The 27458-nt window shown below is 52.2% G+C and overlaps 1 protein-coding gene across 9 annotated transcripts in view; it reads left to right on the plus strand.

Moving 5' to 3' along the window:
* The window catches only part of NADSYN1 (NAD synthetase 1), a 93314-nt gene that overhangs the window by 28104 nt on the left and 37752 nt on the right, over positions 1 to 27458 (plus strand). For 3 of the 9 annotated variants that reach the window (XR_010113469.1, XR_010113468.1, XR_004665160.3), the window contains exons 12-21: positions 414 to 462; positions 984 to 1086; positions 1873 to 2041; positions 3336 to 3471; positions 4568 to 4674; positions 9866 to 9997; positions 10859 to 10928; positions 16502 to 16630; positions 17371 to 17547; positions 20318 to 20442. Coding sequence is in view for 3 of the 9 variants with exons in the window: in XM_034933266.3 (XP_034789157.1) it covers positions 414 to 462; positions 984 to 1086; positions 1873 to 2041; positions 3336 to 3471; positions 4568 to 4674; positions 9866 to 9997; positions 10859 to 10928; positions 16502 to 16630; positions 17371 to 17547; positions 17981 to 18163 (1255 nt within the window). In the remaining 6 variants the exon portion in view is untranslated. The other 6 variants (XR_001338636.4, XR_010113467.1, XR_008620113.2 and 3 more) reach the window with 6 other exon arrangements.

Raw genomic sequence — 27458 nt, forward strand, 5'->3', positions numbered from 1 at the left:
ACTCCTGGAGGTCACGCAGTGGGTTTTCAGAACCTGCCTGGGTGGGGACTTGCAGAAGGCAACTGTGCCTCCCCTGGGTTGAGGGCGTGGATGCTAGAGCCAGACCCCCTGGGTGTGACCCCCAGCCCTGCTGCTTCCCTGTGCTGTGACCTTGGGCCCCAAGGTGCTGTCCGTCCGTTCTGTGGTTCAGTGTCCCCATTTTAAAATGAGGACGATGATAATACCCGCGTCCTGGGGCTGTCTTCAGAATCACATGCGTCCCTTCTCACGAGGTGCCTAAAGCAGAGACGGGCGTCCTGAGAGCCCAGCGTTGACTCTGGCACTGCAGCCTCCTGGGGCCTGCTTGGGTGGGTTGTCGGGTGCTGTGGGCAGGGGCCGCCGCCTCCGGGCTCCATGTTCTGATTGCCCTGCAGCCTTGGACCTGCCTGCTGGCTCTGGGATTTTTTAAGACGAAGTCAACAGGTAAGACTTCCAGTTTCTAGTGAGCCCACTTTGCTTGTTCTGCTGGTTGGTCTGGTTTTATTCTGGGGCAGGGTAGGGATTTTTTTTTTTTTTTTTTTTAGTGCAAACAACAAAAAGCATTTCATCACTCTGCCTCCATGGGGAGCTTAGTCTGCGCTAGCCAGAGGCAAGGTGGGCACAGTGGCTGGTGGGTCAGCTCCACCTTTGGAGGCTCAGCGGAACCCAGCCCATCAGCATTCAGGGTCATGCTCACCATCTTGCCAGCACTGTAATCATGCGTATCTGCAGTTTGTTGGTGGAGTCAGCCTCTGACACGCCCCGCAGTGAAGTGTCTTTTTTCCCTCTGAAAAATCCATTCATCCTGCCACGTGCGGGTATTTGTCCTGACCCCATGGAAAGTGCTGACACCCACGTGCATTTCTGTGGACGCCTCCTTGAGGTCTATGGGTGGAGCTTGGCTGATCCATGGGCATGCTGCTTCTCCGAGGCTCTGCTCACGCTGTCTGATTGGTCCATTCCAGGCAGGGTTTTTGCTGCCCTTGAGTGGCGGGGTGGACAGCGCAGCCACCGCCTGCCTCATCTACTCCATGTGCTGCCAGGTCTGCGAGGCCGTGAGGAGTGGAAGTAGGTGACATCTGTTGGCTTGAGGGAGGCTCCAGGGTCCAGCCCTTGGGCTGCCTGAGTTGGGGACCTAGAGGGGGCAGAGGAAACACCCGTGCCATGGACATCGGGGTGAAGGGGGCTTTGTGGCCACGCACAAATGTCACAGCGTCACATCCCAGTCCTGCAGCTAAGGCAGCAAGGCCATCAGTAGCTTCCTGGGGCTTTGGGCCCATGTGGCTGAGTCTCCAGAGCTGTACCTGCCTGCTCTGTGCACGGTGTGGCCTGGTGGGGAGAACACAGGCGTCGGAGGTTCACATCCTCCCCCATGTGATATGGTATCAGACATCACCTTAGCATATGCAGCAGAACAGCGGTGATGATGCCCGATGGATGGGGCTGTGGGCCATAGCCTGGGCTGGCGCTGCACAGGCACCTGGGGGTGTAGACCGGGGTGCAGCCGTACGGGCACCTGAGGGCTGTAGACCGGGGTGCAGCCGCACAGGCACCTGGGGGTGTAGACCGGGGTGGAGCCGCATGGGCGCGTGGGGGCCGTAGACTGGGGTGCAGCTGCATGGGCACCTGGGGGTGTAGACCGGGGTGGAGTCGCACGGGCACCTGGGGGTGTAGACCGGGGTGGAGCCGCACAGGCACCTGGGGGTGTAGACCGGGGTGGAGCCGCACAGGCACCTGGGGGTGTAGACCGGGGTGGAGCCGCACGGGCACCTGGGGGTGTAGACCGGGGTGGAACTATGTAAACACCCCACACACTCAGGTGACTTCCACCCATTCTGTCCTGGTGGTTTTCAGATGAGGAAGTGCTGGCTGATGTCCGCACCATTGTGAACCAGATCAGCTACACCCCCCAGGATCCCCGAGACCTCTGTGGACGCATACTGACCACCTGCTACATGGCCAGCAAGAACTCCTCCCAGGAGACGTGCACCCGGGCCAGAGAGTTGGCCCAGCAGATTGGAAGGTAGAGTTGGTCCCTGGTGTTGGGCATGGCAGGTGGCTGACAGAGCTCAGAGTCGCTGGAGGCTCCGCCTGTGAGTGCATTGGTGACTGGCTTCATTCATTCCGCATCGTGTCATCCACTATGTGGATAAACGTGTAAGTGCTCCGTCCCTTTTTGTGGGTGCATAATATTCCACTGTACGGATAGACCAGTTTGTTTCTCCTGTCATCAGCAATTGCTTAAATGTGCACCTAGGAGCTTATCAGGGCTCCACTTTCTCTTGGTTTGAGCCAGATTTCAGGGAAGCTGTGTATGAGTCCTTCCTATCTGACCCACCCCAGTCTCAGATGGTGCCTGCAATTTCCGCCCTTCTGTCCCCTCACTCCTGGCATTCCCAGTGCAGGCTGCAGGTCGTATGTGCTCACCAGGGTGTGCAGCAGGTCCTGGGAGTTGGCTGCAGGCTGGCTCCTACCCCTCCTCCTTTCTCTTCCCCCGCCCTCACTGCCTCTTCCACGGGCAGTTCTCTATGTGAGGACAGTGGGAGGAGGGCACCTTTCCGGAGAAGAAAGACTGGGTTCTATCTAGAATATTCCATCCATAATGGCTCCTAGGAGAAAATGAGCAGCTCCCCATCCTGTTTGTTGAGCTCAGCTAAAAGCTGTCCCCATGCCCTCCAGTGATTCTCCTCCTAGATATGTACTCAGAGGAATCAGAAACAGGGACCCGAACAGATACTTGTTCAGGAAAGTCCATAGCAGCACCATTCACAGAAGCCAAGAGGCAGGGACAACCCAAGGTCCATCTCAGATGAACGGAGGAAGAAACTGTGGTCCATTCACACGGTGGAATATTAGTCACCCACGAAGAGGAGTGGAGCATGATCACATGACACAGTGAGGAGAAACCTTGAAGACGTGGTGCGGATGAAGGGAGTGGAGCCAGCCACACCAGGCCACATGGTGTTTGATTCCATTTCCATTCCATTTCCACACAATGTCCAGAACAGGCCACGGCATAGAGAGAGAGGGTGTCTGTCACTCTCTGCATCTGTCACTGTCACAGCTGTCAGAGCTGGAGGAGGAGGGAGTGGGGACAGACTGCCAGTGGGATGGGGTTTCCTTCTCTGGTGATGGGAAGTTCTGAGCTAGATGGTGGTGATGGCTGCGCAGCACTGTGGATTGCTAAACACCACAAATCATACGCTTTAAATGGGTTACAGTGGTCAGTTTTAGGTCATCAGGGCTTCACTGCTCATGCGCACACACATGCACACACGTGCACATGCTGCCTTTAACGCCTACCCTTCTCCTTCCAGCCACCACATCAGTCTCAACATCGATCCAGCCGTGAAGGCCGTCATGGGCATCTTCAGCCTGGTGACGGGGAAGAGCCCTCTGTTTGCAGCTCATGGAGGAAGCAGCAGGGAAAACCTGGCGCTGCAAAATGTGCAGGTGCCCCCGCCTGGGCCGGCGTCCCCTGGGGGTGGGAGTGCAGGGAGCACTGGGACAATCACTACAGGATGTGCAGGTGCCCCCACCTGGGCCATCGTCTCCAGGAAGCTCATGGCACCGGTTACCTAGGGACAGCCAGTGCTGGGGTCACAGCCTGTATGCCTCACTGAAGACGTCGGTCATGCAGCCTTGTTAACAAGGAGGGGGTCTGTGTGTGTGTTGGTGCATGAGCATGTGATGTGTAAGAGCAAGAGCGGGGGTGTAAGGATGTGCGTGCTCGAGTGTGTGCATGAGCCTGAGTGCAAGAGCAAGAGGGTGTGTCTGAGCCTGAGTGTGAGCCTGAGCGTGAGAGGTTACATGAGTGTATGAGAGTACAAGTGTGTGAATGTATGCACAAGTGTGGGTGTGCTTGTGAGTGCTTGTGCAAAAGCAAGTGTGAGTGTGTGGATGTGTGAGTGTGCACAAACGTGAGTGCACAGTTGTGTGCATGAGTGCGTCTGCATGAGTGCACGAGCATGCCTGTGAGCATGTGGGTGGGTGGGTGTGCATGAGTGTGAGAGTGCACATGACTGTGTGTGAGTGTGTGTCTCTTTAATCCTCAAGGAACAGCCCAGACGCTGTCTGCCTCCTGAGCTACTGCACTTGACTGACTGCTCTGTGATGGGCGGAGGAAAAGAGAGGCCGGGGGCTCCAGCTGCTGGGATCTGTCCTGTCTCTCTCTGTCCCCTTTCTGCTGTGCCTGGGTGGCCTCTCCCCTCCTGCCAGTGGTAAAGGGATGGAAATGCAGTTGCCAAGCTTTCTCCCAGGGACCCCACGGCTCAGTCCTGCCACCAGTGCTCCCTCTGCCCTCCTGGGCTCTGGGTGCTCCCATCTTTGAAGGCAAGGCACCACTGAGCTTGTGTGAGCCCTGTGGAGGTGGGACCACCCCGAGAGGAAGGCCTCGGGACACTGTGGGACTCTGAGACTCTGATGTTCCCAGAACGCTAGAGAGCTCCTAAGCTATTTTAATTTTCTTGTTTTCAAGAGTTTGTGGGTGTGCGTCTCCCCCGTGTTCCTTTGCAAGGGAACCCGTTATTTCCTCTGTTGTGTTTTCCAGGCTCGAATACGGATGGTCCTCGCCTATCTGTTTGCTCAGTTGAGCCTCTGGTCTCGGGGCGTCCACGGTGGGCTCCTCGTGCTGGGATCCGCCAACGTGGATGAGAGGTGAGTGTGGCCCAGTGGCACGTGGTGGTGGGCCCCTGAACCTCTCAGGTCTCTGAAGGTGACACGCTGTGAGATTCTATCATCCTGTGCCTTTCATGGCGGGTTTGGTACCTGGAACGACATCATTCCTCTAGAATTTCACCCAACCCGAGTGGCAGAGCGGATGAGCATCACGTTCCTGCAGGTGGCTCTGGGCGCTCACCACTTTCATCAGCCTTGTGGTTCTTCATCTCTACTGTGCCTCAAATTCATCTTCCCACCGCCCTCTGCCATGGTCAGGCTCCCCTCTTTCTTCTAGGCTGTTCCACTGTGTCTTAAGTCATTCCTTTGCAGCTAGTTTTCACCTCCAAACCAGAGTTCATTTTTTATGTGGACTGAAAATACTCCCCTTCTCATATTGCTTCCTTGTTCAACAAAACTCAGAGCCTCCCTGTTGTTTTCTGGATAAAATTCAAGCTGCCCCTCAAGTCCAGCAGTGGAGGCTGCTAGAAATTCTTTTCCAGCCTTGGTTTCCCCACTTCCCTTAGGTGAGCCTCTATCCCTCTCAGCTCGTCTGTGCTGTTCTTAGTTGCTCCTTAGGAGCTGAGGGATTTCAAAAACTATTTGTGATTTATTCATTTGTTTGTCTATGCATCCATCTATCCATCCATCAGTTGGGTCATCCATCTATCCACCCATCCATCCATCTGTCCATTCATCTATCCATCTATGTATCCACCCATCCATATATCCACTCACCTGTCCGTTCATCCACCCATCTGTCTGTCCATCCATTCATCCATCCATCCACCCACCCACCCATCTGTCTGTCCATCCACCCACCCACTCACCCACTCATCTATCCATTCATTCACCCATCTGTCTATGCATTTATCCATCCATCCATCTACCCACACATCCCTCCACCCACCTGTCCATCCATGCGTTCATCCACCCACCCACCTATCCATTTATCCACCAATGTGTCTGTCCATCCACCCATCTGTCCATCTATCCACTCATCTATCCATGAATTCATTCACCATTTCATCTTCCACCCAACCCATCCATCCACCTATCTCTCCCTTTGTCCATCCATCGACCCATCTGTCCACATTTCCTCCCTTCCATCCATCTATCCCTCCCTTTTTTCTATGGCGTGTCTTTTTTTTTTTTTTTTTTTTTTTTTTTTTTTTTGAGATGGAGTCTCGCTTTGTCACCCAGGCTGGAGTGCAGTGGCGCGATCTCGGCTCACTGCAAGCTCCGCCTCCCGGGTTCACGCCATTCTCCTGCCTCAGCCTCCCGAGGAGCTGGGACTACAGGCACCCATCACCACGCCTGGCTAATTTTTTTGTATTTTTAGTAGAGATGGTGTTTCACCGTGTTAGCCAGGATGGTCTCCATCTCCTGACCTCGTGATCCGCCCACCTTGGCCTCCCAAAGAGTGTGAGTGTCTTAATCACTCTGCATCCTTGCCTGTCTGCAGATGTGTTCTCTTTTAAAACTGATTTTTTACTTTTAAGTCCTATTTTATTTTTCTAATTACAGAAATTTGAAATTAACACCTGATACTGTATAAAAATTCTCATCCTCCTCATGCATATTTTGACCATTGCTTTTCTGGTGCCTCTGGTGCCTTTGTAAGGGACTGATTTTTCAGGAGGGGTGTGACGGCTGGTGTATATTCTCAGCTCTGGTGTAGTTGAGGAGATTGATGTTTGCTTTGGCTCTGCATTGCTTTTGTAGATGAGGAAGAATTTGATCTGTTATAAAATTGTGTTGTAAGAGTTCCCCCTCACAACTCTTGTCCATCATTTTCTAGTATTTAAAATGTTAACAAAGAAACAAGTATTTTTTTCCAGGGTGGGATTGGGTTCTGGGAGCTGGAAGGTCTCTAGATGCCATTTAGAAAATAAACAAACGGGCTGGGCACAGTGGCTCACGTCTGTAATCCCAGCACTTTGGGAGGCCGAGGCAGGCAGATCACAAGGTCAGATCGAGACCATCCTGGCTAACATGGTGAAACCCTGTCTCTACTAAAAATACAAAAAATTAGCCAGGCGTGGTGGCAGGTGCCTGTAGTCCCAGCTACTTGGGAGGCTGAAGCAGGAGAATGGCATGAACCCAGGAGGCGGAGCTGGCAGTGAGCCGAGTTCGCGCCACTGCACTCCAGCCTGGGCGACAGAGCAAGACTCCGTCTCAAAAAAAAAAAAAAAAGAAAAGAAAAGAAAAGAAGCAAACGTAAACGTAATCCCTCAGCTGCCCCTTTCTCACTGTGGGACAGAAGGCTGTGTGGCTGCAGACACTCCCCTCATGATGTAGTACTGAAGCCCTTCTCTCTGTTTCCCATGCTGCATCTCCCTCTGCCGCCTTCTTCTCACGGGTCACAGCCAGTCCTTCTCTTCCTCTGTGTTCTGGCAAGAATCTCAAATGTGTAGTGTTGATTTTTTTAAATTTCCCTGTAATTCTGTTGTTGAATTGCTTCTGATTCTAGTTCAGTCGCATCCCTGTCTCCTCATCAGGGGCCTGTTGGACACCTGTCCTCCCTCAGGCTTTCTTCCCGGTGGTGTGAATGAGTCAGAAACAATTCCTGTTCTCTGCAAGTGGGAGGAGACAGTGATAGCCCAGCAGATAACATGCGTATTGTAGGAAACGTCCGCCGAGAGAGCTCAAGGAGGGGAAGGGAGAGCTGGGAGTTTGTAAGCAGCTTGCCCAGGGAGGGCCCTACTGAGAAGTGGGTTTCATGAAGGCCTGCGGGAGGTGAGGGTGGGTGGAGAAGAGCCCATGAAGCCCTGAGTCATGACTCCCCCAGGACTGAGAGCCCATCATTGTCTCCCTGAAAGGCCTGGTCTTGAGTGGGGACTGGAAGACCTGCAGAGCTGTTTTGGAAAGTGTGCGGCGTGTCGGGCAGAGGGAGGTGTGAGACGTCAGAGACAGCTGTTTCCAGAAATTTCACTTTGAAGGGGAGGGGAGGCACAGGATAGGCGCTGCAGAGATCACTGGGAACAGGAAAAGGAGTTTGCTTTATTATTAGAGACAGGGTCTTGCTCTGTCACCCAGGCTGGAGTGCAGTGGCACCGTCACGGCTCACTGCAGCCTTGACCTCCTGGGCTCAAACAATCCTCCCACCTTAGCCTCCCAAGTAGATGGGACTGTAGGCATGCACCACCACGCCTAATTTTTTTTGTTTCCACTCTGTTGCCCAGACTGGTCTCCATTTGTTTTCTTGCCTTAAGATACTGTCAAGAAATGACCAGTAGAGAGGGAGTGGACTTGCTGGTACGGGACAGTGGGGATGTTGCTGGTGAGGAGATGAGAGCAGGTGACCAGGCAGGAGGGTGGCTTTGCTGGGGGCCTGGCCAGCGCGCCCACAGCAGCAGGAGGGGTGGGTTCAGAGGCAGGCCCAGGAGAAGGTTCCAGAGAGAGCAGGAGGGGAGGGGAGAGTGAAGCCAGCCCTGCGGGGTTAAGTTGGGGTCAGCATGGGAATGCAGAGCTGAGAGGCTGTGTTGAAGTTAGGCTTCTAACAACATGATTTCAGCTGATGGAAGTGACCAGCCTGGGGGAAAGGTCCATGCAGAGTGCAAGAGGAGGGGACAGCTGCTGGAACTCGGTGGTCCTGTATTGAAATTTATGGCCACACCTGTTGCTGGCTTCAAAGTCTCACCAGTCCGCCAGTTCAGTCTTGATTTCACCAGAAAAAGTCTGCCTCAATTTTCCCCCTATAACCGTGCCTCCCCATCCCCATGGTCCCCACTTCCCGGCTGGAGTTTCCTTCCACCAAGATGAGGCAGCATCCTGGCCCCACGGGTCTGCAGGTTGAGCTGAGCTCTGCACTGCGGGATTTCCCCAGACTGTGCTCTCTGAGTCAGCCCCGGCGGATTTCCCCAGTCCTTGGCAGTTACTGGGGATGGAAGAGAAAAAGTGCTAAGATGGAGACTGTCATCTCCCCTGGCCCGTCTGGCCCATATCCCAGCTCCTGCTGAAGGAGCCTTGGATGGGACAGGACAGGGAGCGATGGGGTGACTGGGGTAGCCCTCACTGAAGGCAGCACAGGGTCTCACCTGTCCCTCTGTTGGGACCCTGGGGGTCTTACACCCCCGACATTGCACCACAGTGAGGGTCAGGAAGGGTGAGAAGGCACGGAGGTGTGAGTTTGGGAGTGTCAAGAAATGCATCTGGTGGGATAGGCAGGGGCCAGCCTGGAAGGCCTTGCAAGGTCAAGGGCACCATTGAGGGGATTCAGACTGTGGAAAGGCTTGGCCTGGCCTGGTATGGAGGAGATGGGTGGTCAGCCGGGAGTCCCGTGGAGAACCTGGAGGCCTGCACCAGCGTTGGCAGCGGGGTGGGGTGGAGAAGGACGGCTGTAACCCAGGATCACAAAGTTTGTGCCTTCAACAACACACATTTATGGTCCCTCAGTTCTGTAGGACACAGGTCCAGTATGGGTCCCCTGGCTCAAGTGAAGGTGTGGACACAGTGGGTTCCTTCTGGAGGCCCTGGAGACAATCTGTTTCCCGCCATTTCCAGCCTCTGGAGTCCCGCCTTCTTTGGCTCACGACGCCTCCTCCGTCTTCACCACCAGCGGCCTCGCGTCTCTGCCTTTCCCCTGCAGTCAGGGCTCCCTCGACTCTCACTTTCACCCCCTTCTTTTAAGGACCCCTGTGATTGCATTTCAGGCCCACCCTGCAATCCAGCATCACTCCCACATCTCAAGTCCCCAGCTGAGTCCATCTGCAAAGTCCCTTTGGCCCTGAGAGGTGACAGAGTCACAGGTTCTGGGGATTAGGACGTGGGCACCTTAGTGAGGGATGGATTCTTCTGCCGACCACAGGCCTCAGAGTTGACAGGCAGGGGAGGGGCCCGCGGCCACCCGGGCAGCAGAGTGTCCACGTGTGTCCAGTCCCTGCTCACTTCCAACACCCCAAGACCTCTGTCCCTCAGCTCTGTTCAGACGACTGCTCCCAGCTCCGTGCTGGTGACCCCCGAAATCTGCCTGCCATCCCCGGCGTTTCCTCTGGTGCACTCAAAGGCCCTCCTGGGTCCTCTGCAGCCTCTGCCACCTTTGCGGGTTGCTCTGGGACTTCTCCGGGATGCTTGAATATGCCACACTTCTGGCTTCAGGGCCCCTGGAAGAAGCAACTCCCTGGCTGGCCAGGGTTGATGGAGTCTGCGGCCCCTTGGGAACCCGCGCTCTTTCTCCCTCTCCCTGCAGTCTCCTGGGCTACCTGACCAAGTACGACTGCTCCAGTGCGGACATCAACCCCATAGGCGGGATCAGCAAGACGGACCTCAGGGTCTTCGTCCAGTTCTGCATCCAGCGCTTCCAGCTTCCTGCCCTGCAGAGGTGAGTGTGCTCACGGGCTGTGGCTCCGCAGCCACGGGGCTCCTCTCCCAGCACGGCCCCGGCCACCCTGGCCCACACTCAGGCTCCTTCGTAGCTCCTGTTGCCTGCTGAATGGTCCTGCCCCTGAGCTGGCACTTGAGGCCTGCAACCAAGCCTCCCTTTCTTCCTGTGGTGCCTCCACAGCCCCCCGGCTCCGGCCAGATCACGGAGCTGTGGCCTCCTGCCTCCCCCGCCTGCCCTGCCTCCCTTCCCTGCCATCCCCATGCCGATGCTTGGCAGGCCGAGGCTCGCCACATCTGAGCAGAGCGCCTGTGCTTTAGCAGTGACTGCAGATGGATCAGTGTCTGGACCTTTCTTCGGCCTTTGCCGAGGTTCCCTGCCACGGGAATGTGTTTTCTTCTTTGCTTATCCTCACTGGAGTGACTGTGCCCCCCAGGGGACATCAGGCAACGTCTGCAGACATGCTTAGTCAGCTTCGCCACACGGGGTGTGCTGGGTGTTAGCAGGTAGAGGCCAGGGGTGCTCCTCAATGTGGCGCAGTGCACAGGCCATTGACATTCCCTACAGCAGAGTCCCCTCGACCCAGGTGTGCCCGGTGCCCAGTGGACTGGCCCTTCACTGTGCCTCCATCTCTGCCTCTCCTCCTGGGGTCGTGAGGCCACACCAGTGCCCACACTCCTCAGCCCAGGATGCTCACCCCCGCTGGAAAGCCCAGCACCGCAAGCCTTGGTGACGTCCTACCCACGGTGAACGGAGTGGCCGGGACCAGCGTACTCGGGAAACTTAGTCTGGGGATTCTCTCCCAGAGCTCACACCACCCTCGCAGCTGCACTGACCGACCTCTGTGTGTTTTGGCCACAGCATCCTGTTGGCGCCGGCCACTGCAGAGCTGGAGCCCTTGGCTGATGGACAGGTGTCCCAGACTGACGAGGTAATGGCGGTGGCTTTGCCACGATGCTTCCTGCCCTCCTCCCCACCTCCTGTGTGGTGGTGCTGGCTCTTCCTACCTCCCTCCTGACCCCAGGAACTGTGCTGCATCGCTGTCACTGGGTCCCTGGCCTGGGTGCCCAGGGCTCAGTGTCAGTCACATCCCTGGCCTTTGACACTTCAATTCACTTCCTCATGGTTGGCGCCCCAGAAAGAGGATGACATGGTGGGAGGGGAGGGAGAGCAGATGGCGGGCGGAGGAACGCAAGTTCCTCGCAGGCAGGAGGGGCATCTCTGCTCGTGTTTTAGAGCGATGTAGGAGGAGAATCACCCTCGACTCCTCCACTGCATGCTGGCCCTTCGTGATGAGGCCCAGGCTGTGGTTGGTAGCTTAGTGGATGCTGGGGGAAGTGGCTGTGGGCTTTTTATGATAAAATCCATGACACTCCAGCCTCTTAGGTCACCAGGACTTGCTGCTATAGTTTCTTCCAAGCGTTTTCTAGTTTTCGTCCTTACATTTAGGTCTGTGATCTAGTTGAGTTACTTTTGTGTGTGGTATGAGGAAGGGCTTCAGTTTCATTCCTTTGCATGGGAATATCCAGTGGTCCCAGCACCATTTGCTGAAAGGATGATCCTTTCCCCCAGTGATGTATCTTGGCACCCTTGTTGTAAATGTAGGATTTATTTCTGGACACTCAATTCTGTTCCATAGATCTTTTCTGTTTTTCCTTATGCTGGTCCCACACTGTCCTGATTATTATAACTCTGTAGGAAGGATTTTGGGTACTCTGAGCCTCTTGAACATCCATATGAATTTTGAGATCAGCTTGTCAATCTCTGGAGAAAAAAAAGCTTTTGCATTTTGACAGGGACTGCATGACACTGTAGATCAGTTTGGAGTTCGGGGAGTTTCGCCATCTTAATCATAAAAACTCTTCTGATCCATGAACATGGGACATGGAATGTCTTACTTATTTAAGTTGTCTCTAATTTTTTTTTTTTTTTTTTTTTTTTTTTAGACAATGTCTCACTCTGTTGCCCAGGCTGGAGTTGCAGTGGCACAATCTCAGCTCACTGCAACCTCCACCTCCCTGGCTCAAGCGATTCTCCTACCTCAGCCTCCGGAGTAGCTGGGATTATGGGTGTGCATCACCATGCCTCGCTAAGTTTTTTGTATTTGTAGTAGAGATGGGGTTCCACCATGTTGGCCAGAACATGAGGCCTCGAACTCCTGGCCTCAAGTAACCCGCCCGCCTTGGCCTCCCAAAGTGCTGGGATTACAGGAGTGAGCCACTGAGCCCGGCCTCTAATGTCTTTCAACAGTGTTTTTTCTAGTTCTCAGAATTTAAGGTTGCACTTCTTTTGCCAAATGTATTTCAAAATATTTTATTGTTTTTGATACTCTGGTGAGTGGAATTGTTTTATTAATTTCATGTGTAGATTGTTCATTGCTAGTTTATAGAGAAACACAGTTGATTTTTGCATATTGACCATATACCCTGCACCTTGTTGAGCTCATGTATTAGTGCTCAGAGCTTTTTAGTAACCTCCTTAAGATTCCGATTTACAAGGACATGCCATCGCAGCTGGAGAGAATTTCTGCCAGGCCTGATGATCCTAACCCAGGGCAGGCCCAGGCTGATGGATGTGTTTGTGTTCTAGTTTTTTAACAAAAAATGTTAAAAAGCAAAATAAAAAAAATCATTTTTTTAATAGAGAAAAGCTTATAGAATAAGAAAAAATATTTTTATAATTAGATCCGTGACCCTCCAACTTCCTTAGGTCACAAGGATTTGCTCCTATAATTTCTTCCAAGAGTTTTATAGTTTTAGTCCTTATGTTTAGGTCTGTGAGCCAGTTGAGTTAATTCTTGTGTGTGGCAGCTGACAATGTATTTGTGTTTTAAGCTGTTATTACATGAGTCAAACAATTTTTTTTTAATTAAAAAGTTTATAAGGTAAGGCTGAGCATGGTGGCTCATGCCTGTAATCCCAGCACTTTGGGAGGCTGAGGTGGGCAAATCACTGAGGTCAGGAGTTCCAAGACCAGCCTGGCCAACATGGTGAAACCCCGTCTCTACCAAAAAAATACAAACAACAAAACAAACAAAAACAAGAAAAGTGTATAAGGTATAAAAGTTACAATAAGCTAAGGTTAATTTATTATTGAAGGAAGAAAAATATATTTGTATTAATTGACTGTAGCCTAAGTTTACAGTGCTTGGAAAGCCCACAGTAGCACAGTAGCATCCCAGGCCTTCCCATTCACCCACCCCTCACTCCCTGACTCACCCAGAGCGGCTTCCAGTCCTGCAAGCTCCAGTCCTGGGAAGTGCCCTATGCAGGTGTCCCATCTTTTACCCTTTCTACTGTATTTTTATCGTCCCTTTTCTACACTTAGATACATAAATACTTAGCATTGTGTTAGACTGGCCCAGAGTATTCAGTACAGCAACATGCTGTGCGCGTGTGTAGCCTAGGAGCTCAGGCTGTACCATGGAGCACAGGTGCATAGGAGGCTAGACCATCTGGATGTGTGTAAGTGCCTTGAGGATGTTCACACGATGCAGTGGCCTGGCTATGTGTTTCTCAGAACGTATCCCTGTCATTCAGTGATGCGCGCCTGTCTTTCTTGATGATCCAAAAATTTATTTTGTTTTGTTTTGTTTTGTTTCTGAGATGGAGTTTTGCTCTTGTTGCCAAGGCTGCCTGGAGTGCAGTGGTGCAATCTTGGCTCACTGAAACCTCCGCCTCCCGGGTTCAAGCAAGCAATTCTCCTGCCTCAGCCTCCCGAGTAGCTGGGATTTACAGACATGCACCTCCACGCCTGGCTAATTTTGTATTTTTAGTAGAGATGGGGTTTTTCCATGTTGGTCAGGCTGGTGTCGAACTCCCGACCTCAGGTGATCCACCCACCTCGGCCTCCCAAAGTGCTGGGACTACAGGCGTGAGCCACCGCGTCTGGCCAATCCATTGATTTCTATAAGGTCTGTAAGGTGTCTGTCTTTCATTACTGATTTTAGTTGAGTCTTCACTCTTTTTTCTTGGTCATTTTAGCTAAAGGTTTGTCAATTTTTTTTTTTAATCTTTCCAAGCATAACTTTTTGTTTTGTTGATTTTCTCTATTGTCTTTCATTAATTTCCCTCTGATCTCTGTCATTTCCTTCCTCGTGCTGGCTTTGGGTTTCATTTGCTCTTCTTTTTCTAGTATCTCAAGGTGGAAAGTTAGGTTATTGATTTGAGATCTTTTTTCTTTTTTAAGGTAGGTGTTTATAGCTACAAATTTCCCTCCTAGCACTGCATTCAGTGCCTCCCACATGTTTTGGTCTGTTGTGTCTTCATTTCATTTATCAAAGTATTTTCTGATTCCCTTGGTGACTTCCTCCTTGATCCATTGATTATTTAGGAGTACGCTCTTTAATTTCCACGTATCCATGAATTTCCAAAATTTCTGTTACTGAATTTGTACTTTTATTCCAATGTGGTAAGAAAGCAACTTTGTATGACTTCAACATTTAAAGTTGTCTGAGGCTTCTCTCGTGGCTCAGCAGATGGTCTGACCTGGGAAGCGTCCCGTGTGCCCTTGGGAGGAAGGTGGGTTCCGCCGCCGCTGGGTGCAGTGCCCTGCAGGCGTGTGCCAGGCCTCCCTGGTTGACAGAGTTGTTCGTATCTTCTGTTTCCTTGTTGATTTTTCATCTTAGTTGTTCTGTCCATTATTGAAAGTGGGGTATTGAAGTCTCCAGCTATTATTGTTGAATTGAAGGAATTAAATGTTACACTGGAAAATGCTCACTTCATGGGAAAGAAACCAGCCAAGCAGCCACTTGTGCGCAACCCATCAGGTGCTGGGGACCCTGTGGTGAGCAACACAGACGTGGCCACTGCAGTGAAAACACTTAGCGTCCCCTGGAGGGACGGACAAGAAGGCCCAGCGGTGGCTCTGGCCATACTGTCTGATGATGGCCCTGGGGTGTGGTAGGAATAAGAGGGAATGGGAGCAGGTCTTGAACAATGGAAAGGGCCTGGGTTGTATGAGCCTCGGGGTAAAATCGGCTCCTCTGAGCCTGGCTTGAAGCATTTGTTGCCTGGCGCTGTGATAGTGATACCAGCGGCACCCTGTGGCCTCCAACATGGCCCAGATTTCAGTGAGCCCTCGGCCCTCTTCTTCTCTGAGTCCCCCACACTTCAGGGCACGGGCTCAGGAGGACAGCAGACAGGCTGCATCTGCTCCATGAGCCACACCTTCCATGGATGATTTGTGGAGCTACTGTCACTAATGACCCAGTGGCGTAAAACAACAGGAATTGCTTCCCTCACAGTTCCAGAGGCCAGGGTCTGAAATCAAGGTGTTGGCAGAGTCCTGGTCCCTCCGAAGGCTCTAGGGCAGTGGTCCCCAGTCTTCTTGGCACCAGGGACTGGTTTCATGGAAGACAATGTTTTCCACAAACAGAGGGTTGGAGATGGCTTTGGGTTGAAACTGTTCCACCTCAGATCATCAGGTGGTAGATTCTCATAAGGAGCATGCAACCTAGATCCCTCGCTTGCGCAGTTCACAACAGGGCTCGCACTCCTATGAGAATCTGTGCCACCGAGGATCTGACGGGAGGCGGAGTTCAGGCGGTGATGCTCACTCGCCCCTCCCCTCACCTCCTGCTCTGGGATCCAGATCCTGACAGGCCAGGGACCAGTACCTATCCATGGCCTGGGGGTTGGTGACCCCTGCTCTAGGGGATCCTTTCTTGCCTCTTGCGTCTTCTGGGGACTCCAGGTGTTCCTTGGCTTGTGGCTGCATCACTCCATCCTTTGCTTCCTTCTTCCCGCGGCTTCCTCCCTTTCTCCACGTGTCCTCCTGGCCCTCATAAGGGATGTCATTGGATGCAGGGCCCACCCCACATTCAGAGTCATCTCACCTTCAGATTCTTTACTTAATTACATCTGCAAAGACGTTTTATCCTTTTCTCTTTTCTTCTTCTTCTTTTTTTTAGAGACAGGGTCTGGCTTTGTCACCCAGGCTGGAGTGCAGAGCTGCAATCTCGGCTCACTGCAGCCTTGTTGTCCCAGGTTCAGGTGATCCTCCCACCTGAGCACCCACAAGTAGCTGGGACTGCAGGTGCACACACCACCACACCCAGCTAGTTTGTTATTTTTTGTGGAGACAAGGTCTTGCCATGTTGCCCAGGCTGGCCTTAAACCCCTGGGCTCAAGCAGTCCTCCCACCTCGGCCTCCCAAAGTGCTGGGATTACAAGTGTGAGCCACTATGCCCAGCCTAGCCTACACTCTTTTTCCAAATAAAGTCACATCCCCAGGAACTGGGCCTTCAGACATGAGCGCTCCTTGGTGAGCCACCGTTCACCTGTTACGGTCCTCCAAACCAAATGCCTGGTTCTTCGTTGCTGTTTTCCAAATGCTACCTCCTTACTGGCTGACTAGCGATGGGGAGTAAAGCCCACCTCTGCTCCTGCCTCTCTGGGAAAGTATCGCCTCCTTGGTCTCTGGTTCCCATCTCCAAAAGAAGCTTTAGGCTCTCCCCCCGCTGTGACTTGCTGTCATCGTGAAACGGATTTTTGTTGTGCACAGGAAGATATGGGGATGACATATGCGGAGCTCTCAGTCTATGGGAAACTCAGGAAGGTGGCCAAGATGGGGCCCTACAGCATGTTCTGCAAACTCCTCGGCATGTGGAGACACATCTGCACCCCGAGACAGGTAAAGCCCGTGAGACGCATCACAGAGGGAGGCCAGTTAGGTAATGTCCCCTTTGCAGAGGCCGGTTTAACCTGTAGGAACAAGTAGATAACAGTGTGACCCTAACGTAATAAAACTGTATCTCACACAGTAACACTTTTCAGTTATTTTTACCCACTCTCATCTTCTGCTGGCCCCAAGTTAATCTGAGTGAGGCTCACCCACAGCCAGGTAAACACGACATGAAACAAGCCCTCCCTTTTTTTGAGGATAGAATGTAAACTTCAGGGTCAGAATAGTATTGCTTTTCTGCCTGTTGTGAGTCTTGCTGGGGCTGAAGCCCACAAGCATTGTAGTCCCATGGAACCTCCTGGAAGCCTTGTGAAATAAATCTTCGCAGGATTTGTCTTAGATCTCCCAAGGCAGCATGCCACAGCATCAGAGGCAGGGAGACCCCAGTTTCACAGCATCAAAGGCAGGGGGACCCCGGTTTCATAGCATCAGAGGCGGGGACCCCAGTTTCATAGCATCAGAGGCGGGGGACCCCGGTTTCATAGCATCAGAGGCAGGGGGACCCCGGTTTCATAGCTCGGCCAGCGTCCCCGGCCTGAGCATGGGCATCCCCCACACCTGCCATCGTGGAAGGTCCTGTGCGGGGAGTAACCCATTAGTCATTTGCTTGTGTGATCCAGCATGGGAATTCCGGCCTGGAGTCTCTCCAGTTTTGGTAACATGAAGCTCGTGTGTTGCACGCCCACCAGGTCGCTGACAAAGTGAAGCGGTTTTTCTCCAAGTACTCCATGAACAGACACAAGATGACCACGCTCACACCCGCGTACCACGCCGAGAACTACAGCCCTGAGGACAACAGGTTTGATCTGCGACCATTTCTGTACAACACAAGCTGGCCTTGGCAGTTTCGGTGCATAGAAAATCAGGTAAATCCAGCAGAAATGTTTCTCTCTCCATGTTTCATGTCTGTAGAAGAAATGTGAGGTTATTTCCATGAAGGATTGAAAAACTTTCTTATATACACAGTGACTTTTTTACTGTCCTCCTTTCTGCAAAGGGACAAGTATGTTTAAAGCGTTTTTTAAATTTACTTTTTTCGTGTTGACAAATAAAAGTTCTATATATTGATGGTGTCCAACATGACATTTCGATATGTGTGTCACAGTGGAATGGCTAAGTCAAGCTATTTCACATGTGCGTGCCTTACCCCACACGCCTATTATTTGTGTGTGGTAAGAGCACTTAAAATCTACTCTCTTAGTAATTTTCCTATATTAACTACAGTCACCATGTCATGCACTGGATCTGTTGAACTTACTTCTTTTGTGGCCTTTGACCAACAATCTCCCCACCCACCAGCCCCTGGTAGCCACCATCGCACTCTCTGCTTCCACAAGATCACCTTTTCAAGATTCCACAGACGAATCAGACCATGCGGTATTTGTCTTTCTCTGCCTGGCTTATTTCCCTTTAAGATGTTCATGTAGGTTCATCCGTATTGTTGCAAATGGCAGAATTTCCTTCTTTCCTAAGGCTGCATAGTTCTCCACTGTGTGTGCACCGCACTTTCTCTATCCACTCATCCATCGGTGCGCGCTCAGGCTGATTCCACGGCTGTGCTGTTGGGAATGGCGCTGTGGTGAACGCGGGCGTGCAGATGTCTCGTCGGCAGATGAGTTCATTTCCTGTCAGTTATACCCAGTAGTGGGGTGGCTGGATCGCAGGGTAGTTCTATTTTTAATCTTTGGAGGAATCTCTGCACTGCCTTCCACAATGGCTACACTAATTGCTGAGTGTGTTTAGAGTCTGGCGTGCACTCCTTTTGGCTAGGCTCTATTTGCTGGCATTACATAAACTAAAATTAGCAGCTGGACACCCCTCTATGAGTATGGTGACAATCACTGTCGTTTCTAAGTAGCCGGGGTATCCAGATGGCGTCATGGCTTCCAACCCACCCTGCTTTCCTTTTCTTTTTCTAATTAATTATTAATAGAATCAAGAAAGGACAATACAATCAATGAAAAAGGATAGGCCCCCTTTTCCAAAGCCAGTTTGGGAGCCATGACAGAGCAGCTTGGCCATGGCCTCCCTAGCGCAGGGGATCATCTGACGAGAGGAGAGAGCCGGCCAGTGAGTCACTGTCAACAATGATAAATCAGAGGCCGGCTGCAATGGCTCACGCCTGCCATCCCAGCACTTTAGAGAGGATCACCTGACCCCAGGAGTTGGAGACCAGCCTGGGCAGCATGGCAAAACCCCATCTCTACAAAAAATACAACAATTAGCCAAACGTGGTGGTGCACACCTGTGGTTCCAGCTACTTGGGAGGCTGAGGAGGGAGAATCACCTGAGCCAAGGAGATGGAGGCTGCAGTGAGCTGTGATCGTGCCACTGCACTCCAGCCTAGGTGACAGAGCCAGAGCCTGTCGCAAAACAAAATCTAAATTAAAAAAATTAAAAACAGTGATAAATCCTGAGGAGTCTACACTGAGCTAGAGGACACCTAGTGTCCTTCCAGCACCTGTGAGACCATAGCACAGTGTGATCAGTGCACAACAGAGGCACACACAGGTGCTGTATGACCACAGAGTAGTAACCTTCTAATCAGGAAGATGTCTTGAACTCTTCCTTAAGGACATGAGGAAAACCCGCCTCTGCTGAGCTAGAGGCCACAAGATGCCGCTTTATACCTCATGATTGGTGACAGCATCTCTGAGCAGGTGGCCTGTAAAACGAGGGTGGATCAGTGGCAGGGGTTCTACATCTGGGACCATTGACCCCCCCGAGGAGACATTAGGCGATGACTGGAGATGATTTTGGTTATCATGACTGGGCTGGGGTCTGTGCTCCCAGCATCCCGTGGGTGGAGCCCAGGGATGCTGCTGAATGTCCTACTGTGTGCAGGACGGGCCCCTCCCAACCCCACACCCAGCAGAGAATTCTTTGTTCCACGTGTTGGTGGTGCCAAGGTTGAGGAATGCTGACATTTGGGACTAGAAGACGTTTGGGGCTGCATGGTTGTAAGGAAGAGATACTGTATCTGGCTGATTTCCGTGGAATGGAACTTGCTCAAAGAGTGACTTAGAGGGTGGAAGGGAGGGCAGGGGTCACAGGGTCTGGAAAGCTGGGACTCAGGCCAGGTGGCTGCTGCCCTATATCCCCTGCTGTGGCTGGACGGAGCCCACACGCCACACCCAGCCTGGGCTGGCTGCCAATCTGCTCTGCCATCCCTGAGTCCCAGTGTCCCTGGGTCACCAGGCAGTGGAGTGGCCAAGCCTCGGGTGATGGGCCCTGTCATCTGGCCACCCAGGGCAGGAGAGGGAGCTGCCCCAGCCCTGGCCTCTGTAGTGGGAGGTGGGGGCTTGGCTCCCACCAAGATGTACTCAGGGGCGGGCTCCCCCAGATCAGGAAGGGGGTTCAGACACTATGCAGCCAAAAGAGTGACGCATGTGGGAGCATCAGAGACAGCTGCAGGTAAAGGTGGAGACGCTGCTGTCATCTGCGGTGACAGCTATGCGTGTTCTGGACCCGCCCCTCCAGGCTTTTCCAGCACACATGCCCAGCATCCGGTGGGGACTCTGGTAATTTACTTTTTCACCTCTGGGACTTGTGACCCGCTTTTGGCGCGTGCCAGTGTTTCAACAGCCCCACAGTCCGTCTTTGCGGGGCTGTGGTGTCACAGGCCTCTCTTTCCAGGTGCTACAGCTCGAGAGGGCAGAGCCACAGTCCCTGGACGGCGTGGACTGAGGCCGGTTCCTTCCTGGAGGCCTCCTGTCCTCGGGGACCCCAGCACCTCATCATCAGCATTGCTGGAGCCAAGGGTAGGAGCCCTACACTAGGAGCCCAGGATGGGACGGCGCATCAGCCGAGAGGGAGGGAACTTTTCAGTCAAATTCCTCAAAAAGAGGCTGGAATAAAGCCTGGGCTTAAAAAGAGGCTGGAATCCAATGCACATGATTTTGACCTCCCGCCAGCGTGTGCTTCCCCGCGAAGTCTGGCATTCTCCGAAGGAAGCCGCCTGGGTAGGAGGGTTCCAACCGCCGCCCCATGTGGCATCTTTGCTGCAGGAACAAGAACAGTAGCTCCCGGGAAGGGAGGGGTGTCATGAGCAGAAAATGAAGGAGAGAAGACCTCCTCTCCCACCCACACACACCTTCCTGTCCTGGGTTCCAGAAGGTTCTGGGGAGATGGTCCCTGCAGAGCTTTCTTCCTGGGAGTCTGGGGACCAGTCGGCCTTACTCCTGTCCTGTGGGAGAACCACCCCATCTAGGCATGGGGCCAGGTGTGGGGCAGGGGCGGGGCACTGTGGGTCCCCCTTCCTGCTGATCTTCATGCCATTCTGGGCACCTTTGTCTGTTTATGGAATGGGGTGAGGAGCGGCTTTTCTGTCCTCTCCAGAGCTCCCTTTGGTCCTGGAACCTCTCTCCCGGGTTGCCCCAGGGAGTCTCAGCCTCCCATCCTTGCAGGGTGAAGATGAGACGAAGATGGGTGCACAGGCCAGAGCCTCCAGGAGGGTGGAGTGGGTTTGGGATCTGTGCTGCCCACCGGGTGTCCGCTCTTTCTCTCCCCCATGCCTGGCCCCTCTGCCTGGGACACTCCTGCTTCCCGGCCTCACCTAGAGCCCCACACCAGAACCAGGGCCCGGGCTGGGACACAGACCACAGCTGAGGGTGAATTTCCCAGGAGGAGACTGGGGACCCTGGGCTGGGGTACAGGGAGTGATCCTCCCACCTTGCCATCTCTGCGGGTCTGCGCGGCCTTTCTTCCCCTGTCCGTGCTCAGAGGCAGGTCTGCGCAGCCTTTCTTTCCCTGTCCCCGCTCTGTCTCCTCTCACTGTCCAGCTTTCCCTAAGCCAGGGCTGTAGATTTCCCTCTGTCCTGGGCCACCAGGAAGCCTTCCTACTGTGATGCGCCTGGAGCCGAAGTGGCCCCCAGCAGCCCCTGCCCCTCCCAGTGTGCCGCCACTGGGGATGACCCCCAGGGGGTTGCTGCCTGAGGCCTCCTTGGTCCGTCCTGGTCTCACCGTCTCTAGGTCATAGCAGTACTAAGTGGCGTGATAGCAGAAAGTGGGGGGCACTCGGCAGGTGCTGTCTGGATAGTAGAGAGTGGGGGGCACTCGGCAGGTGCTGTCTGGATAGCAGAAAGTGGGGGCCACTCGGCAGGTGCTGTCTGGGTAGTAGAGAGTGGGGGGCACCCGGCAGGTGCTGTCGGGATAGCAGAAAGTGGGGGGCACTCGGCAGGTGCTGTCTGGATAGTAGAGAGTGGGGGACACTCGGCAGGTGCTGTCTGGATAGTAGAAAGTGGGGGGCACTCGGCAGGTGCTGTCTGGATAGTAGAAAGTGGGGAGCACTCGGCAGGTGCTGTCTGGATAGTAGAGAGTGGGGGGCACTCGGCAGGTGATCTCTGGATAGCAGAAAGTGGGGGGCACTCGGCAGGTACTGTCGGGATAGTAGAGAGTGGGGGACACTCGGCAGGTGCTGTCGGGATAGCAGAAAGTGGGGGGCACTCGGCAGGTGCTGTCTGGATAGTAGAAAGTGGGGGGCACTCGGCAGGTGCTGTCGGGATAGTAGAGAGTGGGGGGCACTCGTCAGGTGCTGTCTGGATAGTAGAAAGTGGGGGGCACTCGGCAGGTGCTGTTGGGATAGTAGAGAGTGGGGGGCACTCGGCAGGTGCTGTCGGGATAGAGAGTGGGGGGCACTCGGCAGGTGCTGTTGGGATAGTAGAAAGTGGTGGGCACTCAGCAGGTGCTGTTGGGATAGTAGAAAGTGGGGGGCACTCAGCAGGTGCTGTCGGGATAGCAGAAAGTGGGGGGCACTCGGCAGGTGCTGTCGGGATAGTAGAGAGTGGGGGGCACTCGGCAGGTGCTGTCGGGCGGAGTGGTCACCACCGTTGTTGTCTTCTCCGTCACTTCCTCCAGAGTCTGTTACCCACGTCACATCATGGATGCCCCCTGCCCGGATAGGTCTGAGTGCACTGGGGTGGCCGGCACCCCACACCTTCTCAGGGAGCACCCAGCAGGATACCTGAGATTCTCCTTAGGCCTTGGATGGGAGCTGGAGGCTTCTGGCTGCCTTCTGCACCCCAGATGTGTGGCAACGGGGTGGGGAGTGTGTCCCCCGAAAGATGATCAGGTGAGGCTGGGACCCTGAAGGCAGCCCCATCCTGTGGAATTACCCTCGGAGGCTCCGAAACTTCCCACCTGCAGGAGCTGAGCTCAGGGGCACCAGACCCTGGTCCCCAACCTTCAAGTTATAGGGTGGTGTCCCCCAGTTACAGGGCAGTGTCCCCAGTTACAGGATACTGTCCCTCAGTCATAGGTTAGTATCTTCTGGTTACAGGATAGCATCCCGTCAGTTACAGGGCAGTGTCCCCCCAGTCATAGCATAGTGTATCCCCAAGTTACAGGGTAGTGTCCCCAGTTATAAGGCAATGTTCCCCCATTATAGTGTCCCCAGTTATGAGGTAATGTCTCCCAGTTACAGGGTAATGTCCCCCAGTTATAGGGTGATGTCCCCACAGTTATAGGGTGATGTCCCCGCAGTTACAGGTGAATGTCCCTCCAGTTATAGGGTGATGTCCCCCAGTTATAGGTGAATGTCTCCCCAGTTATAGGGTAAGTCCCCACAGTTATAGGGTGACGTCCATCAGTTATAGGGCAATGTCCCCCCAGTTACTGGGCTGTGTCCCCCAATTACAGGGCAATGTCCCCTCATAGTGTCTCCCAGTTATACAGTATTGTCCCCCCATTATAAGGTAGTATCGCCAGTTACTAGATAGTGTCCCCCAGTAACAGGATAATGTCCCCCAATTGCAGGGCAATGTCCCCCATTATAGTGTCCCCAAGTTATAAGCTGGAGTCCCCCAGTAACAGGATAATAGGATAGTGTTCCCCAGTACAGGGCAGTGTCCCCAGTTACTCACTAGTGTCCCCTAGTAACAGGGCAGTGTCCACCCAGATACAGCCTAGTGTCCCTCAGTTACACAATAGTGTGTCCCCCAGTGGTAGGACAGTCTACTACTGAGTCCTCCTGGCATGAGTCGAGCTGAGATTAGGATAGGGTAGTGACCCTTCAGTTTTGGGGAAGGGACCAGAGCTCGGCCAGTGAGAAGCTTCCAGCTCCGTCTGGCCATATCCAGGTTGCTGAGGGTCCCGGGCTCTGTCCTTAAACCTCATCACTGACATGACCCAGCAAACCTCCTCAAGAGGAAAAAGTCCCCTTGGGTCAAACACAGCTTGTGCAGGTCTCGGGGACCTCCTCCTGCCATCCTGGGGACGCTGTGGAGAATGGAGATGCACAGGGGGCTTTGTCCTCTCCTCTGCCTTTTGGAGAAAATATTTCACTCAAGGCAAACGCAGCCTGAGGGCAGCACAGGGGACCCCAAGGCTCACTGCGCATTTCTAGTCGCCCCCAAACGCGTGGGTTTTCCTCCTGTTCTCCTCGTGGGTGCCTTTGCTCATTCTCATCCTCCTGTTCTCATCCAGTCTGCCCAGTCTGACCGGCTCCCAGCAGCATCCGCCCAAAAGTTTCTCCCATGACAGCAGGAAGCAGCCTCAGACAATACATGATGGACAGGCCTGGCTGTGTTCCAATAGAACCCCGAGTCAGTCAGCCCGAGCCTCCCTCTCAGCTGGATACTGTTAATGACAGGGGCACACATTCCCCTCCCCTTTCCAATGTTTTAAAACTCTAGGACAGTGATTCTCAAACACTTTGGTCTCAAAACCCCTAAGAGCATTTGCTTATGTGGCTTTTATCTGTTGATAGTTGCTACCTGAGAAATTAAAACTGAGAAATCTAAAAATAGATTTATTTTAGGAAGTCACTAAAAATAATAAGCCCATTGCATGTTAACATGAAATAGCATATTTTTACAAAAAAATAAGTTTTCTAAAAACAAAACATCTAAGTGAGAAGAGTGGCATTGTTGTACTTGTTTTGCACATCTTTTCAGTGTCCGGTTTATGAGATGACAGCACTTTGGTTTGTTGCCAACCATTCACTTATAAAGAAACCCTTTTCCAATAATTAGCTGGGGCTGGTGCTAGAGCAATACCAGAAGTTCAGCGATGTCTGTAGATTTGTCCAAATGTATGGGAAGAGACTGTGTTTACTCAGTTTTTATTTTTGCAGTTAAATCTTCAATTTGATGAGTTATTTTATCATTGCAAAGTGGCAGTGTCAGGGTTTCCTTTATTGACTTATCCAGCAGGCATTCAGCTATATCAACTCTACATATGAAGTAAGGAGTTGAATTAAGCATAGTAGTTAATAAAAAGCTTTTTTTTTTTCATGTTTTAAAAATGTGATGTTGTCAGGCCTCTGAGCCCAAGCTAAGCCATCATGTCCTCTGTAACCTGCACGTACACATCCAGATGGCCGGTTCCTGCCTTAACTGATGACATTCCACCACAAAAGAAGTGAAAATGGCCTGTTCCTGCCTTAACTGATGACACTATCTTGTGAAATTCCTTCTCCTGGCTCATCCTGGCTCAAAAGCTCCCCTACTGAGCACCTTGTGACCTCCACTCCTGTCTGCCAGAGAACAACCCCCCTTTGACTGTAATTTTCCTTTACCTACCCAAATCTTATAAAACGGCCCCACCCCTATCTCCCTTCACTGACTCTTTTCAGACTCAGCCCGCCTGCACCCAGGTGAAATAAACAGCCTTGTTGCCACACAAAGCCTGTTTGGTGGTTTCTTCACACCGATGCGAGTGAAAACTGTTTTATTTCTACCCGCAGACGGGGCCTGCCAGAGGAGGTGGGTGTGCTGGGCTCAGGGGACGTGTGCGCTGTGAGGAGGAGATGGTGACAGGAAGCTGGAAGGAAAGGGGGTGGCTTTGGAGGCCAGGCCGAAGGGGCCCTCAGGTCTGCTTGTAGGGTGGGATAGCCTTGAGGAGGGAGTCATGGCAATGCACAGCCAGGCTGCCAATTTTGAATTAAGAAATTCTTGGAAATCTAGCTGCCTGTTACTGTTGACATCCAGTCTTTTCGTCATGCAGTCAAGGACACTGCGGTCCTTCTGCTTCTTTGTGACGGCAGCCTCTTCTGTGTTCATGAAGCTTAGGAACTCCGTCTTGGAGAGAGCAGTTGTAACCATCCTCTCCAGGATCCTTCTGGAAAACAGCAATCAGGGACTCAATGCACCACTCAGTCTCTGCAGGGCTGGAGATTTTTGCCAGGTTGTAGCTGAGTGAGGCATGGGAGGCTGTATGTGGGAATGGTGTGGAGACCTCTGGTAAAAAGCTTTTGAAAAGGATGATTCTATTCCATTAGGATTGGCTTATATGAGGGGAAAAATAGGATTGTATATAGTTAAAGAAAAAACGATTCATTGGCCCATGTCAGATCTAACAAATCAAAACACATGGAAGCTGTGGCGTCCTAATCAGGGAAAAGGAGCCAGAGTGGCAGGACCAAGGGAAAGCAAAAAGAGAAAGCAGATAAGCTACAAGTCTGCATGTCTTCACAGTCCAGCACACACAGCCCTCCTGTGCATATAGCTCACCATCTTCCCATGCCCAGGTATCACCAGACCCTCAGCTGATAGAAAAATGCAAGTTAGCTCACTGCAACCTTGGCATTATAGGTATTGTATGCAGCCCTCTTCAGCACACAGCCCAGGAACCATCCTGTAAAATCCCCTGCAAGCCTTTGTCTCCTTGCAGTCAGCTCTTCTTCTCCTGGCCTGCCCATTGCCTTCTTGCAATGTACTTTCTTCCTTTCTTTAATAAATCTGCCTTTTTTTTAAAACCTACAAGTTTCTTGGTAAACTCTTTTACCCCTGTGACACCAGCCTCAGATAGTCGCCATCACCCACCATAGAAGCTACTCCTGGAGAGCTGATTATTTTTAATTTGCAGATAATTTATTCATGTATTTTTCAAATACGTATTGCGACTCCTCTTCTGGTTCTGATGGAACAGCTCATATTTGAGCTACAGAATCACTGAGAACAAGTAGGAAAGCCAGAAAAAATTAACACAAAACAGCAGTTGAAAGCACTAGAGAGAAACCCAGGTGTCCAGGACAGGAGGTGCCTGGATCCTGGTGAGAAGGGAAATGAATGCATCAGGTGCCAGCGCTCCACTCTCCTCCCGTGGGGCCTCTGCCCATTCGTTAGCGACAGAGAGAACAAGAGCACAAGCAGAAAGCAGCTGAGGCATCGGCAGTTCCTTCCGAAAATCAGACTTTAGGGGGACAAAGGCAGCCAGAGCTTGCAGGGCAAAGCTTCCAGGGAAAAGAAGAGCTCAGAGAAGTGAGTCCAGTGTGCAGCAGCTCCTCTTCCCTTGAAGATTATGAAACTGCCTGGGGAAAGAGGACAAGGAGCTAAGCAAAAAGCATCCACGAAGAGCCTTTAAAGCAAAACAGAGTTTATGGAGGTTTTGTAGCTCTGGAAAATAAATATTTAATTTTAGGATTAATAAGAAAGGGCTTGGTAAAAACTTAAGGCTTTCTATTGAAACCCCTCAAGGCTATATCCTGGGAGAAGTACAGGCCAGAAATAGAGACTCCTTCACAAAGAATAAAGCCTGGCCTCTTATCTTAATGCCTCACTGGATCAATGTGATCTGCTGCTTGTCTAACTGTTCCGCAGAAGGAAAACAAATGGTCTCTGCAAGAAAGTAACATCACTCAAAACCTTTCTCAGTTTTTTATACTCTTTATCTGGTATTCAATAAAAGATCACTAGGAACTCTATAAAAATATACTTAAAATGTAATATAAATCATAATACATACAAAGCTATAAAAATATATTCAAAATATCAAACCCAACATAAGCAGAAGAAGAAAAAAATCCAGATAAGAACAGAAATCAGTGAAATTAGAGACA

The sequence above is a fragment of the Pan paniscus genome, chromosome 9 (genome assembly GCF_029289425.2).
Source record: "Pan paniscus chromosome 9, NHGRI_mPanPan1-v2.0_pri, whole genome shotgun sequence".
NCBI classification, from domain to species: Eukaryota; Metazoa; Chordata; class Mammalia; order Primates; family Hominidae; genus Pan; species Pan paniscus.